Raw genomic sequence first — 16,433 nt, forward strand, 5'->3', positions numbered from 1 at the left:
TTGAACCTGTGTCATATACATGGCTGTGTTTTCATCCATTTCAGTGGTGGAAGGGTTAGTAATGTGTCAGAACTAACATGAGAAATCTATAAAATTGCTGAGTCAACTCAAAATATCTGGGTGACCCACCTGATGAAGATCACTTTATATGAAAAGGATTCCTGTTACACCTTCGTGTGGCAGTTTATGAAGCTCTTTGACATTATTTTATCCTTATAACAATCCTAGAAGTAGAACAGGCATTTTTATGTCTCATCATGAACATGTGTCAATATTTTTTCCAGCATACCTGCTGCCATAGCTAAAGATGTACATTATTAAAATTAAAAGTATTTCTACAACTAGAAATAATTTGCTGGAGCCAATGTATATAACATGTTTTATGTAATTTTTATGAAGGGAGATTGTAAATTTGTTGATTTACAACTAGGAGTTAACATTAACATAAATATACAAAATTATTTTTCAGAATTTATTATGGTGTAAATAAATAGTGCATCATGAAATATTTTGTAGGTTTTTATTTATTTTATTTTATTTTATTTTTAACGTTTTATTTTTTTAATTTATTTTTGAGACCGAGAGAGACAGAGCATGAACGGGGGAGGGTCAGAGAGAGGGAGACACAGAATCTGAAACAGGCTCCAGGCTCTGAGCTGTCAGCACAGAGCCTAATGTGGGAGTCGAACTCACAGACCGCGAGATCATGACCTGAGCCAAAGTCAGCCGCTCAACTGACTGAGCCACCCAGGCGCCCCAATGTAGGTTGTTTTTAATGTAGAAGACATTTAGGTTAAACCGAAATTTTTTTTTTCCTGACTGATAGTAATTTTTCAGAGAAGAGTGTACTGAGAAATTAATTGTAGAATCTGTCGTTAGAGACTTTAAAAGTCCAGTAAAAACTCAAGACTAATTCCAGTGATTTTAGAACTATGTAAAGATGGCTTAAGTAAGCTTTTCTATCAGCCTGGGGGAGGATATAGTGGAAGAGAACTACTTGCTAGTGGCATTAAAGACAGACTGCGCTCATCTCTTAAAGTACTCTTAGGCCATATCCTGGGCTACCTAAAATGAAGAAAGATGATTTGGCAGAATAACGTTATCACCTGCCATAGCACAGTGGCCCAGATTGGTGATAAATAGAAAAGTGGGGAGACGTATATCATTTGGATAGTAGTTATAGCAATGAAGATCTCAACAGCTTACATTCCACTTTTTGTTTCCCGTTACCTCCGTACTAGAAGGAGGTAGTTGCATCTCCTTTGAGCCCATTTTCTCACTAGAAGATTAGCAGTCTTATTTTTACCAAAGTGCAATGTTGTTTGTTAAAAGATGGCATTCCCTGGCACTTAAAAAGTCAGATCTGTCACACTAAAAAACTAGACTTTTTTTTTTCAATTTCCATTTTAAATTAATTTCAGTTCTCTTTTAATTCTCAGTGATCATTTTTCCATGATAAGTCTTCATGTTTTAAATAATGTGCCACCAAGTTACTCCATTATAACATCCAGATTTCAATAAGAAATGTATTTCAAAAACGATTATGTCTTGAATGAAGTTTCTTTGAACAAATTTTCTATCACCTTTGAGTATATTGGTGAAGTTTTCATTAGATCATTGAATTGTATATTGACATTGTAGAGGTGTATTTCAGAAGAAGCTTTTTTGAAAAAATGAAATATTAAGCTTAGACTGTCATGTTTAGATTTATATATTGAATTTAGGTAGATTGATATTTTATATTTCATGAATTAATAATATTGCTTGAAATGTCAACAAGGAAAGACGAGTAATAGATGACTTCAAACTTAATCCTGGAAGTGTCAGTACTGTGTAATCTATTGCATGTCTCATTCTTTTGTGTATGTGTGTGTGTGTGTGTGTGTGTTTGTGTGTCCATCATATGTTACAGCATTTTCTTTTTTGGAAGTGAATTCTTTTTTTTTTTTTTTTTCCAATTCCTTATGTATTGATAACCACAGATGTACAAAGCATCATACCAAGAATACATGGCAGTGGTTCACAAAATGTTTAGAGATCTCTGGAGGCCTCTTAGGGTTTCTAACAAGTCCAAACTATATATCCATAACACTACTAAAATGTTGTCTTTTGACTTATTCTCACTAGCATACATTGCTTTAAAGGGTAATAGAATATGTGATCATGTATACTTGTTCTTTTTAAAACAGTTCTTGGCTTTAATTTCTGATATGTTAAATACAACTCATTTAAAAGCTGTTTGTATTCTTCAGTAAATTTTACGAGTATAAAGGGGTCCTGAGACTAAAAGAACATTTTCATTGTGATATACAAAGTTCAAGACTATTCTAGTAGATAAGTAGGAGTATTTTAATGAACAAGATGGCAGTGAAGAGTAGAGATGCACAGGGAAGATGCTAGGGATTAGGTCATTTTTATATTAATGTTGGTAACTAATTCTTCAGTTAAATTTTTCTGGCTTAATGGGCCCTGAAAATTGTTTCTTGTCTGGTAGAAGTGAAAAACCAGAAATTTAGCTGATTTAATTTTTTGTGAAAGGAGCTGCTTTCAGATGTCTTTGATGGATTAAAAAAAAAAAAGTCTTTTATTCCTAAAAGGGAATTTGAGGGTTGATATTGACCTCTTCTGCATACCATGTATTTTCGATAGTATTTGTTTTGGGCCATGGACTGGATCCCATTAAGACCAAGAATCTTAACAGAATTTTAAGTTACTTTTTCCCCTGAAAAGTAGCCAATTAAAGTCAGGGAAATGAGGAAATAATTTGACAGTGTAATGCCTGCATCTGGAGTTTCTGCCAGTGTAAAATAATTGTGTTGTCAACTTCAGTTGAATGGTATGTACATTCAGCCACAGCTATCTGAAAATACTTAAGGAATACTATATTTAAAGAAAGGATGAGGCGTCACTTTCTAACAGTATTCAAAAACAAAATTACTGTCAGTGCATATCTAAGAATTGGGAATGTATCCTCATACTTGCCTTTGGCAGCAAATTAAGATATCTATTGAATGTTAAATGGAAACAACCTATGAAGTGTAATCAGAGGGCTATAGTATTTGACATGGGGAAGTTTGTAACACTTTAGAATAATTGGTTAAAAAGATTCACACCGATGGATCCAAAAAGGCATCAAAGAACATGAGAAGTTTCTATTTTAAAAGTAAAATGGGTGAATGGATGGAACAAGATTGGCCATAAGTTGGTAATTGGTAAACCAGTGTGATGGGTATGTGGGATTTGTTATTGTAGATTCTCTCTTTTTTCTATGTGTTGGATATTTTCCATCACAAAAAGTAGAATCTAAAAAATAAGATGGAGAAATAAAAAAGGGGGAAATCTCAAAAAATGGGCAAAAAGCACTAAAATAAGCTTATCCACAGAAAGATTGAGAAAAATATCTTTCCACTGTTGGAGTGCTTAGAGAGAAGAGATACAAAGAAATTGGAGGGAAAAATTAGAAGTCAGAAACTGAAGAGATTAAGAATTGTGAATCTTAACCTTATAGACTGTCAGTGAAAGGCCATCATAGTTTCTATAACGTAAAAAGACTTAAAAAAAAACTTGGCTAAAATATTGAGAGATCTGAAACCAAAGGCAACAGCACATCCTTATGACATAGACAAGAAGGCTGATGGAAAGAGAAAAGGAGAAATAAAACATGAACTTCTGGGACAACAGTACAAAGGGCCATTTTGATCCAGGTATGTCACGGATTAATTTCATGTAGGTTGGATGTTTCCTTTTTCATGGGAAGAATAAAAGTAACATACAATTTACTTCATTAGTGAACTAATATGTATTGAGGAATCAGCTGGTATGTAAGAATTTCAGGGATGAAAGGATTTAGAGTTCATTCTTTTAATTGGAACGTGGATAAAAGATGCTGAGACAAAAGAGAATTCTCTCTAGAGTGAAGACTGGCATATCTTTTTTTTTTTTTTTTTTTTTTTAAATTTTTTTTTCAACGTTTATTTATTTTTGGGACAGAGAGAGACAGAGCATGAACGGGGGAGGGGCAGAGAGAGAGGGAGACACAGAATCGGAAACAGGCTCCAGGCTCCGAGCCATCAGCCCAGAGCCCGACGCGGGGCTCGAACTCGCAGACTGCGAGATCGTGACCTGGCTGGAGTCGGACGCTTAACCGACTGCGCCACCCAGGCGCCCCAAGACTGGCATATCTTAAAGATGATAGAACAACAGTAAGACTGGAAAATAGAACAATAGAAATGAGAAGGAAATGTTAAAACTGGTAGGCAAAATGTGGGGAAAATACTGAAGGAGAAAGCCTGTGTGGATACGGTGACGTTTTCTCATTCCTTCTACTGGGGAAATGTGTTTGAGAAATTTGTTGTGTTCATTATGACTGCTTGAGTATGGAATTAAGGCAAACAAACTTCTGTAAGATTTTCTTTAAGTCATTTGAATGAAATAATGATGTTCAGGGTGATAGGTCTCCAAGAACTGAAGGACTTAACTGTTTGTTTCATAAGCTGTAGCTGTTCGGTTTCAAGTATGAATTTATGAAGATGATAGCACTTGTAGAAAAAAAAAGTGTGAGTTACTGTTTTGTTGAAGATATTTATTTTAGATGTGGCTTCTTGCTATAAACCGTGGAAGTGAATTTTTCAAATCTCTGATTTAGAAATATTACATCCTTTATGCTTTGTTTGCTTTTTCATAGGAGGTGGAATATGGTATATTTAATTTTTTAACATACAGGTATGTACCTTAGCCCTAATATTTAATGATTTCATTGAAACCAGTTAATTTTCTCTGATGCATTATCAGTAAACCATTTTTCTAAATGTTATAAAAATTAACTTTCAGGAACCATTTGGAATGGTCAGCCGTAAGCCATGCAGCCATCGTGCTTAAATTGGTTTTTGTAAACGACTTGTGTGTGTTTCGTAAAATATGCTTTATTTTAAAATTAGGGCTTCCTGTTGCAGCTGTTCCAGGAGCTCTGAGTCCTTTGGCTATTCCAAATGCTGCTGCAGCAGCTGCTGCAGCTGCTGCTGGCCGAGTGGGTATGCCTGGAGTCTCAGCTGGTGGCAATACAGTCCTGTTGGTTAGCAATTTAAATGAAGAGGTTAGTAAAATAATTTTGTAATGTTTATTCTTTAACTCCATTTCATTTGTGAAAGTTTCTCATGTTTATTTCATTTTGCACTTGCCTTTCTTTTTATGTACATTCATTAGTCAAAGTATTTTCTGTACGTTTCTATTTCTGAATAAAATCTATGTATTTGTTTAGGTAATATTTCCCTAGGCAGTCATATCTCTTTATATATATATATATATTTATTATTATTATATTATTATTATTATTTTAACCTAACTACCTATTTTTCCTAAGAAAAATATGGTGAAGTACTGTAGTATGGCTTTTTCTTTCTGTTGTTCTCAAAGGCAAATGTGATCTAATTTGCAGATTTAACTGTAAAACAATTTTGTTCTTTGCCTTTTCTAATTATTTGCTTGTTCATTTCATGCTTATGTGTCATTGCATTTTTTTAAATCTTATTTTATGTGAACTACTCTAATACATTTTTCTTTGAAGGTTCTTCCAAAGATCTTGACGAGGCACTCTTCCAGTCTTTCTTAGTAATTTTTTCTTTGCAGTTATTAGTCATTGTCTTCTAAAAATATTTTCCAACTTTATTCCCCCTCCCCCTTGTTAAATAAAATTTATTGCTGAGTTATTTTCTTTAGTTGTACATTTTATGTCTGGTATATTTTATTTTGATTGCTATGAAAGCTGGTATGAAATGTGGGAAGCTCAGTGTATCAGTTTACAATGTCTAATTTGAATATTTGTTTCATTTTTTAATTGGCCTCTGTTAATACGAACATTAAGCTTATTTTATCATTTGATACTATTGTCATTCACAGTTCTGCATGCTAAAATGTTTGAATCAGAGTGCCTTTGTTTTTCTTTTAAGAATTTTGCCTGCATTTCATAACCAGCCATGCTTATGCAGTTAAAGTTCAAAGTTTAAAATTCCTGTGCATGCTTTCCTTCCCTATGTTGAGATGAAATGCTGTAATTTACTCTTTGATATAGATGTACTTTACCCATATTTGTCTTGGATGACTACATTTTACTCAGTTTTTCTTGTACAGTACATAAACCAACCATTTTCTGACCAAATTCCTGCATTTCCTATGTACTGACCTATATTTTATTTTTTTTTTGTTCCCCAATTCCTTATTTTTTTCTTCTGCATTGCTGTTTCCCTTCCCCATTTCATCCTTTTCCTTGTGTGTTCACCTTCCCTTTCCTTGTCTTTTCCCAAATGCCCATTCCCTTCCCTGTCTTATCCTTTATTTTCCTTGTCCTTGTCTTCATTCCCTGTCTCCATTCCCTATGTTCATGCTTCTGTGCTTGAACAAATGTTCCTCGGACCAACTTGCCCCAATTAACCGCCTTGAACCATGATCCATGACCACCTCACCATTCTGCGGGAACCACCCTTCGTTATGGATGATCTGTTCATCTCCGCTCTTCCTCGACTCTTCTCTCTTCTTGTCTTACGCTGCTTGCTCTTCTCTCCTTCTAAAGATGGTTACGCCCCAAAGTCTGTTTACCCTCTTCGGTATGTTATTGTTAGCACTATACTTTTATTATTGATTTGATTTTTGTTTCACCTTAATTCTTATTTGTAGCTAGCACTTTGGCTTAAAGTTGAATAGTAAATCTTTTGCTATTTTTCTTTGCTATTTAAAACTCTCCATAGACACAAAATTTGTTTTAATGCATGCTGATTTATTTTGCATGGTCTTTAATTTAATATCATTCACATAGCTTTGAGGGTTTATCAAAAATTATTCTTTTCAAAATTCACTGTTCAAAATCTTGATCTTCTTTATTCATTTGTGAGAATGATGAGTTTGAATGAGTGATCATGTTGATGTCTGAATGTTTCATTAATATGTCAGAAAGATAATCTTCGGCTGACTTGCATGTAACATTAATTCCATTTTTGGATTACCTCTCTGTGGCTCCAAAAAAGGTGTTTATGGAGATGTGCAGCGTGTGAAGATTTTGTACAATAAGAAAGACAGTGCTCTGATACAGATGGCTGATGGAAACCAATCACAGCTTGGTAAGGTTAAACAGTTACCCATACGTCTATAAATCTGAATCTGTTAATAAAATCAAACCCCTTTATGGCAGTAAGAACCTTTATTTACTCATTCATTCATTCATTTATTTATTATTTTGGATAGCCAAGGCTCAAAATGGCACGTTAATTTTCGTATTTTAATGCGTGATGAATATGTTTGTGGTTTTCTGCTGTCCTCTTACCATTCCTCAAGTACAATCCAGTGGAAAAAGGTTTAGGCTCCAGAATTGCAATAATAATTTCACATAAGAATTATGACATTTGTATTAAAGATCCCTAGTGTTTTTCATTCCTACTTACTCCCTGTGATAGAAGTTAACTGCTATGCTAAATATAGTCAATGGAGTCCTGATTAATGTGGTGTTAATTCTCCTAGATTTTTGCTAAACTTAATAGAAAGAGTCACATGGAAAACGTATTTTAGGGGTACTAGGTTTTTACAAAATGAAAACCTTGTGCCACATACAATACACCATTGTTAATCCCTTTTGGAATCTTAAAATGTACTGTAGTCAAATTACACTTACATTCTTAACTTAGGTAAGTATTTTAATTAAATTAATGCATCATTTGCCTTCATACACAAAGTCAGATTACAAATCTGGAATACAACTACACATTCACAGTGTGATAAGACTAAATATCAGTATGATCTTTAGCTTGTAATTCTGTTCATTGACATTCGGTGCCTCAGGTTGGTTGTTTTCACGTTGTTAATTTCGAAATTTGTCACTTATGACGTAATGACTAGTGTATTTTTGCTCTTATGCCCAGTGAAGGTCATAAACTTGAACATGACATATGGACCTTTTGGCATTTGGTATCAGATAGAAGTAAATTTGAATTTTATTATTTCTTACCAGCTTTCATGGTAGCTCAGACAACGTATAAAACTAGACCTCTGGCTCTCTGCTTTCTAAAATGGAGATACCCGTCTTTAATGAAAGATCTGTAAAAAAGTGCTAATCATGTTCTGGGTGTCCTCGTAAATCTTTTTTTCTCCCTCTGCTGTGTATACTTCTATACTCTGGTAAGGGTAGTCATGGGCATTGCTTTTATGTACATTGTAAGTAGCATTTAAAAAAATATTTCTCAAATGTTTCATTTTTTTCTCATCACTGTGTGAGCTGTGGATGACATTACTCTCATGTAAAGGGTTTACAGTTATCATGGTTAAGAAGTACCTCAGGTAGAATTTAATCAAATTCTTCTGGATGTTTTATATATATATATACACACACATATATATAATGACTATTTTAAATAAGTGGCATTTTAGTTTTTACTATACTTACATCAGTTTGTGCTGCTAAAACAATACCACAGAGTGGCTTAAACAACAGAAATTTTTTTTTCTCAGGTGCCAGTAGATTGAGTTTCTGATAAGGGCTTTCTTCCTGGCTTGCAAATGGCCACCTTCTCTGCATCTCCTCACGTAGCCTTTCCTCTGAGCTCTCTGGGTTTCTCTTCCTCTTCTTCTAAGGACACTGGGCCTCATCCTTGTGACCTTATTTAACCTTCACTATCTCCTTAGAGCTTCAATATATGAATTTTGGGAGAATACAGCTCAGTGCGTAACAGTACTTATATTTTACTAGAGCCTTGACTGTCTAATAGCATGATTTGTAGTTTTTAAACCATATGTAATAGCAAATAATTTATTTTTTCTCATTGCTTTTAGGGTAGATTTTGAAGTATATGACCAGAAAAATATGTATTCACACCATTAATGCCTTTAAAATACACACCCACATACTCAAATCCCACAGAAAACTAAGGTGTGCTGTTGAAAAAAATTAGTGAGAATTTAAAAAATTTAGTATGCTTTGTTTTGGGGCCCTGTTCTCCCTTTGGTTTTCATAGGACTCTATTTGGAAATACTCATTGTTTTATGGTATAGGCAGATATATTTTTTTTTAATTTTTTTTTAACATTTATTTATTTTTGAGACAGACAGAGCATGAGCAGGGGAGGGTCAGAGAGAGAGGGAGACACAGAATCTGAAACAGGCTCCAGACTCTGAGCTGTCAGCCCAGAGCCCGATGCGGGGCTCAAACTCAGGGACCGCAAGATCATGACCTGAGCCGAAGTCGGGCACCCAACTGACTGAGCCACCCAGGCGCCCCTAGGCAGATATTTTTATGTTTAGGAAGTAGTATGGGGGAAATAAAGAACATTAAGAGATAGTAGTGTTTAAATGTGAACGAGATTGCTGCAAATCTCAGAGGCCTGCTAAATCATTTTAGACCAGAGTTTTAAAATTTGCAAACTTTAAGGTGTTTCTTTAATAATCTTTCTACCATGGCTTATTTAATTTAGCGTTTTCTTAAATTGTTGTTTTAAGAGTAATGTGTTATCCTAAATGAACTTTAACAGAATTTTAACAAAATACCAAAGAGTATTTTTATATAACTGCCATCTCAAAAGTAAACTTACTTAGTTCTTTATAACAGACCTTTAGCCACTATATTACATCTGTCAAAGTGTGCTGTAAAGTGCGTGGAAATCCTGTAACTCTAGTGTTAATGATATTTGAGCAATTTTTAAGTGTATGTCTATATTGGCTTTCACAGAGGAACTGTCATGCATAGTGAAGAACTCTAAGTCACACTTAGAGGTATTGCTGAGATTTCAAGAGATTCCCCCCATCCAATGGAGGGAAATAGCAAATGGTATGGAGTATAATGGGGGAAAATATAAATTTTAAAATTATGATAGAATCTAAGTCCCTATACATCAATAATAACAACAACAGCAAATGTAAAGTAGTAAATGCATCAGTTGAAAGACAGGTCGTCAGATCTGATTTTTAAAAAGTTCTTTACAAGAAGCATATAAAGCACAAGAATGTGGAAAGATTGAAAGTAAAGGGATATAGAAAAGATAGATTAATTTAGATCACCAGGAAAACAAAACAGTTTTATGTGGGTGTGCCACTAATGAAATATCCTCAAAATATGTAAATCATAAATGAATAGAACTGGAGGAAGAATTGTCAACACACCTTTCTGAATTATTTCAGGCATACAAAATGATGATCAACAAGGATACAAATGGTACAACACAAATGACACATGTGTAGAATTATACATGTAACACATTCTTTTTAAGTACATAGGGAACATTTACTAAAGCAGCCCTCCATAAGGCAAAGAGGAAGTATCATGTAGACCATATTCACTGTTGCACAGTCAAGTTAGAGCTAATAACAAAAAGATACACTTATATTTCCCAGTATTTCATGGATCAAAGAAGTTACTTTAATAAGAATTTAGAATACTTAAAACTAAAATAATGAAACTACTATACTAAAATTAGGTATGTGTAGTACAGTGAAAGCAGTGTTGTGACAGGAGGTTAACTTTAAGAATGATGGTGTAAACCCAAGGAAAGAAGAAGATAAAGACCAGACTAGAAATCACTGGTGTAGAAGACAGTTGAGAGAAAGAAAGAAAAGCTAGAAGCTGGGTTTTAGAATAGATCAATAAAATAGACAAGTAGATGTTAAGATTCATTTCTTGGAATAACGAGAGAGGCAACACACCTAAGTTTTTTGAATTATAAAGGGTATAATTGTTGACATAGCTCCATTTCCACATATAAACTTGTCCTGTGGCGCTATATATATATTATATATATATATATATATATAACTTTTTTTTAAACCATCTTCTCATTGTTCATTAATACCTTCTTCAGAGATTAAGAGAAAAGTAGAAAATTATACTCAGTCCAAAGTGCCATTGCCACTGTGCGACATTGGCTTTTTTCTCTTTTATCGTTCATTGATTGTTTTGTCCATTTGTGCCATATTTCTTGTAACAGGCTTCAAGATATCAGAGTCCCAATATTTAAGCTTGATTCATCTTAAATTAGTAATTCAAGTACTCTTCTGCTTTTTGCTTAATCATTATGTATGCCTTAGTATTTGACAAGGTTTTCTTTTCTTTTCTTTTTTTTTTTTTTTTTTTTTTGAATACTTAAAAAAACCCTGATATTCTACCCCTCAACTTCGGCCCTCATCCACTTCATATTCTTTTGTCAGGTCAGCTGACTCGACATACTTCTCTCATTACCTGACTACTTCTAGAGATAGCTTCTTGGTTATTTTGCTTTATTTTAATCCCATTAGTCTATTATCCATCTCCTCTTGATGCAGGTGCTATTCCTAGGACTTTTTATTGTTTTCTTATATCTGCTCTTCAGTATCTCAAAGCTCGGCTGTTTATGCCGTCTTTTCATGACTTTTCGAAGATGAACAAAGATAGCTTTCTTATAACAACCTTAGTCTACTTCTTTATACCACTTCATTCCCAGATTCATTCCTTATAACCCATGCCTTATATGATGTAGTAGCACTTTTTCTTAAGCAAAGTACTGTTCACTTAAAACAATAGAATTCTAGAACTTTGAAAATATTTTATAAATCAAATAAGTTTTATAAAAGGAGTTTATGTACCATCTCTGAATAATGCAGTTGATTTTGTAAGTGAAAATTTAGAAGTATATGTGAAATGCAGTAAAACAAGTGAGAAAGAATTCAGGCCTGAGATTTTTTTTTGTTTTTGTTTTTCTGTTGGCCTCAGTTGCAAATCTAAAGAAAATTACAAATACATAACACTACAGTAAAATAATTGGGAAGAGTAAACTTGTTTTTACAAATTAGGGAAGCTGTAAGTGAAATAAGAATTTACTTTTGAATCTTTTCTGAATGGTACCTTAACACTTCTACAGCATTTTCCTTTTCAGAACTGTTTTATATTTAACTAGTTTAACTGGTTTATATTCTATGTGAGTAAGTAGGAAAAGATGCTTGGATTTAATAAATTGGGCATATCTCTGGTGTCAGACTGTGTACGTACTGTTGTGAGTAGGATTTTGTCCTCATTTCCCTTTTCTTCCACCTTGCCTTTATGTCTCTGCTGTTAATACACAAACTTGGAATAGTCAAATCAGACCTTCAGTTTAAAGTATATGACTTATAAAATGGTCGTAAGTTGTTGTGGCTAGTGAGTAAAACATAAAACATGTAACTTATCTGTAACCTCAGACCAGGTCACTTAGTTTAAAAATAACCCAACTGCTACCGCAGAAAGTAGGCATGTAATAATGTTCTGTGTTAGGCACTGTGCTGTGTGCTGGGATAGAGACCGAGGTTCCTACCTTCATGTCCTTTGCAGTCGGAAGGAGGAGTAGTTAGATAATTAAAATAAATTGTGATGAATTTAAGAAGAAAAGAGTGCTGCATGGGGAATATGAACCTTTCCAGAGAAGAACAGTGAGAAAGACTAGGAGGGATAATGACCAGATGAAAAATTATTGTAGCTAGAACAGCATGCACACAGGGCTAAAAGGTAAGAAAAATTGGCACTTCAAGGAAGATAGGGTTTTGTATAGCTGGAGGGTAAAGTTCAAAGAGTACAGTACTAAAATACTGTAAGTTCCATGAGGGGTGAGATGGTTCTTGTCTTACCACTTGATTCTCAGCACTAACAAAGTAATTGGTTTTGTATATCATCAATAAATATGTTCAGAGACTCTGGGGAGATCAGGATATAGTCCAAATTCATTTCTTCAACATGGCTTTATACCTTTCCTAGTCTGACCCTAAGGATTTTAAGCAGGTAATAACATGAGATTTGCGATTTATAGAGGTCATCCAGCTCCTCTGTGTAATAGGATGCATTTGAAAAAAGTAGGGAAAAATCCCAACAGGAAGACAAATTGGGAGACAGAGTTAGCAGATCAAAAAATTGTGACCGTGAAAAGTAGAGAATTGAGAGATAATTAGGAAGAAAAGATTATCGTGGGACTTGGCAGTTAGGTTATGGGGCAGGAGAGAGAAGTTGTTACAGATGAGTACTAATTTTCTTTCTGTGGCATCTAAGTATATGATTTATCAGGATTGACAAGGAAGAGAAGATTCATAATGAGGATTTGCATTCTGTGAAAGAGGCTGGCTTTTTTGCCAAAATGGTCTAGGGCAAATAAATTTAAATCATCTTGTCACCAGTGACTGTTGAAAACTCAAGATTTATTTAAAAATCATGGGGCGCCTAGGTGGCTCAGTAGGTTAAGTGTCCAAGTCTTGGTTTTGATTCAGGTTGTGATCTCACGGTTCGTGAGTCCCAGCCCCTCACTGTCAGCATGGAGCCAGCCTCTCTTTGCCCCTCACCCTTTCATGTTCTCTCTCAACATAAATAAGCTTAACCAAAAAAAAAAAAAAAAATTATTATTATTATTATTTTTTTAATTTATTTTTGGGACAGAGAGAGACAGAGCATGAACGGGGGAGGGGCAGAGAGAGAGAGAGGGAGACACAGAATCGGAAACAGGCTCCAGGCTCCGAGCCATCAGCCCAGAGCCTGACGCGGGGCTCGAACTCACGGACCGCGAGATCGTGACCTGGCTGAAGTCGGACGCTTAACCGACTGTGCCACCCAGGTGCCCCTAAAAAATTATTTAAAAATCATGGAATTCAGTTATTTCAGCTATTCCAAAAGAATTCTTTTTGTTTTGAACTTTGTTAATATTGTTTTTTAATAGGCATTTTTTTTTCTTTTTATAGCCATGAACCATCTTAATGGACAGAAAATGTATGGCAAAATTATTCGTGTTACTCTGTCTAAACATCAGACTGTACAACTACCTCGAGAGGGACTTGATGATCAAGGGCTAACAAAGGATTTTGGTAATTCCCCATTGCATCGTTTTAAGAAACCTGGATCCAAAAATTTTCAGAACATTTTTCCTCCTTCTGCAACCCTACACCTATCCAATATCCCGTAAGTATTACAGCTGGAGATTTTTAAATGGGTATACATTTTAGAAATAAAATTTGAAAATTATTATTAATCTTTACTTTTTTCCATCCAATTTTCCTAGTCCTTCAGTAGCAGAAGAGGATCTACGAACACTGTTTGCTAACACTGGGGGCACTGTGAAAGCATTTAAGTTTTTTCAGTAAGCAAGCTTTCTTATCTTTAAATTAGTGACTTGATAGAAGTTAAAAATTTTCTTCAAGTAGTTTTTATTCTTTTTGTTTATGGAAATTTTTGATTCTGTAGTGGGCAAAAATTCAAGTATTTAAGCCCTTCCTAATTTTTATGAAGTATCTAATTTTATAATTTTGTTTCAGAAGAGATCACAAAATGGCTCTTCTTCAGATGGCAACAGTGGAAGAAGCTATCCAGGCCTTGATTGATCTTCATAATTATAACCTTGGTGAAAACCATCATCTGAGAGTGTCTTTCTCCAAGTCAACAATTTAAAAAGGGGGAGGTGAAGATGGAGGGTGTATCACATTGTTTGGTGTCATCACCTATTGACTGTTCAGAAAAGTGGGGACCAGAGTTTGATTTTTTTTTTGTTTCCTTTTTTTTTTTTTCATGCTGTTATCATTCCTTGGTTATAAAATGAAATGGCATACATAAAGGCAGAGTGTTAACTGCTATATTTCATCTGTTCTATAGGGAAGCCATTATTTTTGTCTGTTTAAATTTTTAGTTTAATTATACTTTCCTTTTTCAACTTAGTTGACATACGTGCCTTAAAAAGGAAAACTAGTGTTGCTATTGTGCATTTACTAGGAAAAAGGAATTGGTTGTCTAGGGCACATTGTTATATGGGAATTACCATATGTTTAGGCAGGGGTGTGTAAAAAGGTTAAGTTTTTGTTTCTCCTGCTTGGAACTTATTTTGAATTATTGGCTTGTCACATTTCTTTCTATTTACTCAAATAAGATACATGATACTGAGAGAATTAAAGCAGCATTTTTTAGTTTTTACTACCTTAGGCTTTATTGCTTTAAAAAAACATTGGCCTTTTGTATCTCACAATTCTGGTCTAGATTCAGTTATGAATGTAGGCATTAGTTAAAATTAACAAGATGCAGAGTATTAATTTCTTAAGACAACAAAGTGATTTCTGTAAGTTTGAGCCCTATGTGGAAAGCATTGTGGAATCTTAACCTTTTTGTACACACTCTTGTGGGACGTATCATATAAATGTCAGCACTAAGTAATGTCTTGTTTGTGGCTGAATATTTTTCGTAGATGTTTTTGAAGTTGACATGACTTACGTGCATTTAAATATATATTGCCATCCTTAGTTTGTAATTAAGATTTGGAATATGGTTGTGGATTTCTGAGCATGTGCAGACTGGTCTAGCTAGTTCAGGAACTGGTGCATGTATTTTTCAAAGATAAAGAAAGTGTACTGCGAAAATTTGCAGGAAGATTAATTTTGTGGCAGTTTTCTAAAACTGACAACCAGGTGGGACCAAAGTTTATGTGCCTTTAGTCTTAATTTACCTTGCATTGTAATATTCAGTTTTAATAAATCTTCAAAATATTTTGTATTTAGGAATAGATCTGACTTTAATAAAAACATGGCTCAGAATCTACAGGTCAAATTAATTTGAACAGTTCTTGTCAATCTGAATTGTTGATTCTGTTTAAATGACCAATACTTTTTGAAATTGATGTACTTAGTTTCAAGATTCATAGATTCTGTTATCTATGTAGACAGAATGGTCATGTATATTTTCTATTAGTTGAGTTTTTACATCTTTAGAAATGTAAAATTCAGTATAGTTTGAAAGCGGCACAATTAAAAATTAATTTTCTAACAAAGTTGGGAGGTTTGATGGTTGTTTAATTTCCTTTTGTGTGTACTCTGCTTACCTCTGTAGCATGCTCAATAAACACTTCTGTAGCTCTGTATTCACCTTTTCTGTCTTTCTCTGCTGCCTTTTCTCTCTCCTCTTCTTTGTTTTCACTCCACTGTGCTTCTGAATTCATGTTTATTCTCTGCCAGGGTGGGAAAGGAGTAATAATATTACAATTCTATGGCTTTATACCATAAATAAATCTAGATGCTGTGAAAATATACCAGCTGTTTTTTTTTTTTTTTTAATTTAAAAGATAGTAACTGCTTTTCAGGAGGACACATATTAAACATTTCCCACCCTGTTATAATCTGCTTTAAAGACATAACTTTTATTATTGTATCTTGTTAATTCTCTCTATCTCTTTTGTTGTTGTTGTTTTTTTTCCAGTAGATTTATGCACTACTAGACCTTTTGGATTTGCCATGCTCTCTCGCTGCAGTTTCATCTCTCATCTTTTGTGTCTGCTAAAGATTTCCTACTAATTTTAGATTACCTTGTGAGATTTTAACAAAAGGTACTAGATATTGTTGGGAAAAACAGTAACATATAGTCTACTTTTGCCCGGTTATTTAAAAACTTCAGGGTAATTTGTGATGTTACAATTTTCACTTTTTAAAGGAGTCCAGTTAGG

At 34.1% G+C, this 16,433-nt stretch overlaps 1 protein-coding gene across 6 annotated transcripts in view; it reads left to right on the top strand.

The window, feature by feature from the left end:
• The window catches only part of PTBP2 (polypyrimidine tract binding protein 2), an 82,964-nt gene extending 67,110 nt beyond the window's left edge, over positions 1 to 15,854 (top strand). For 3 of the 6 annotated variants that reach the window (XM_043575636.1, XM_043575640.1, XM_043575642.1), the window contains 6 exons: positions 4,938 to 5,092; positions 6,566 to 6,599; positions 7,017 to 7,109; positions 13,699 to 13,915; positions 14,016 to 14,093; positions 14,269 to 15,854. In XM_043575636.1, coding sequence (XP_043431571.1) covers positions 4,938 to 5,092; positions 6,566 to 6,599; positions 7,017 to 7,109; positions 13,699 to 13,915; positions 14,016 to 14,093; positions 14,269 to 14,401 — 710 coding nt within the window. In that variant the 3' untranslated portion in view covers positions 14,402 to 15,854. The remainder of the gene's footprint in view (positions 1 to 4,937; positions 5,093 to 6,565; positions 6,600 to 7,016; positions 7,110 to 13,698; positions 13,916 to 14,015; positions 14,094 to 14,268) is intronic. The other 3 variants (XM_043575637.1, XM_043575638.1, XM_043575639.1) reach the window with 3 other exon arrangements.
• The last annotated feature ends 579 nt before the right edge of the window (positions 15,855 to 16,433 follow it).

Source organism: Prionailurus bengalensis, chromosome C1 (assembly GCF_016509475.1).
Source record: "Prionailurus bengalensis isolate Pbe53 chromosome C1, Fcat_Pben_1.1_paternal_pri, whole genome shotgun sequence".
NCBI lineage: Eukaryota > Metazoa > Chordata > Mammalia > Carnivora > Felidae > Prionailurus > Prionailurus bengalensis.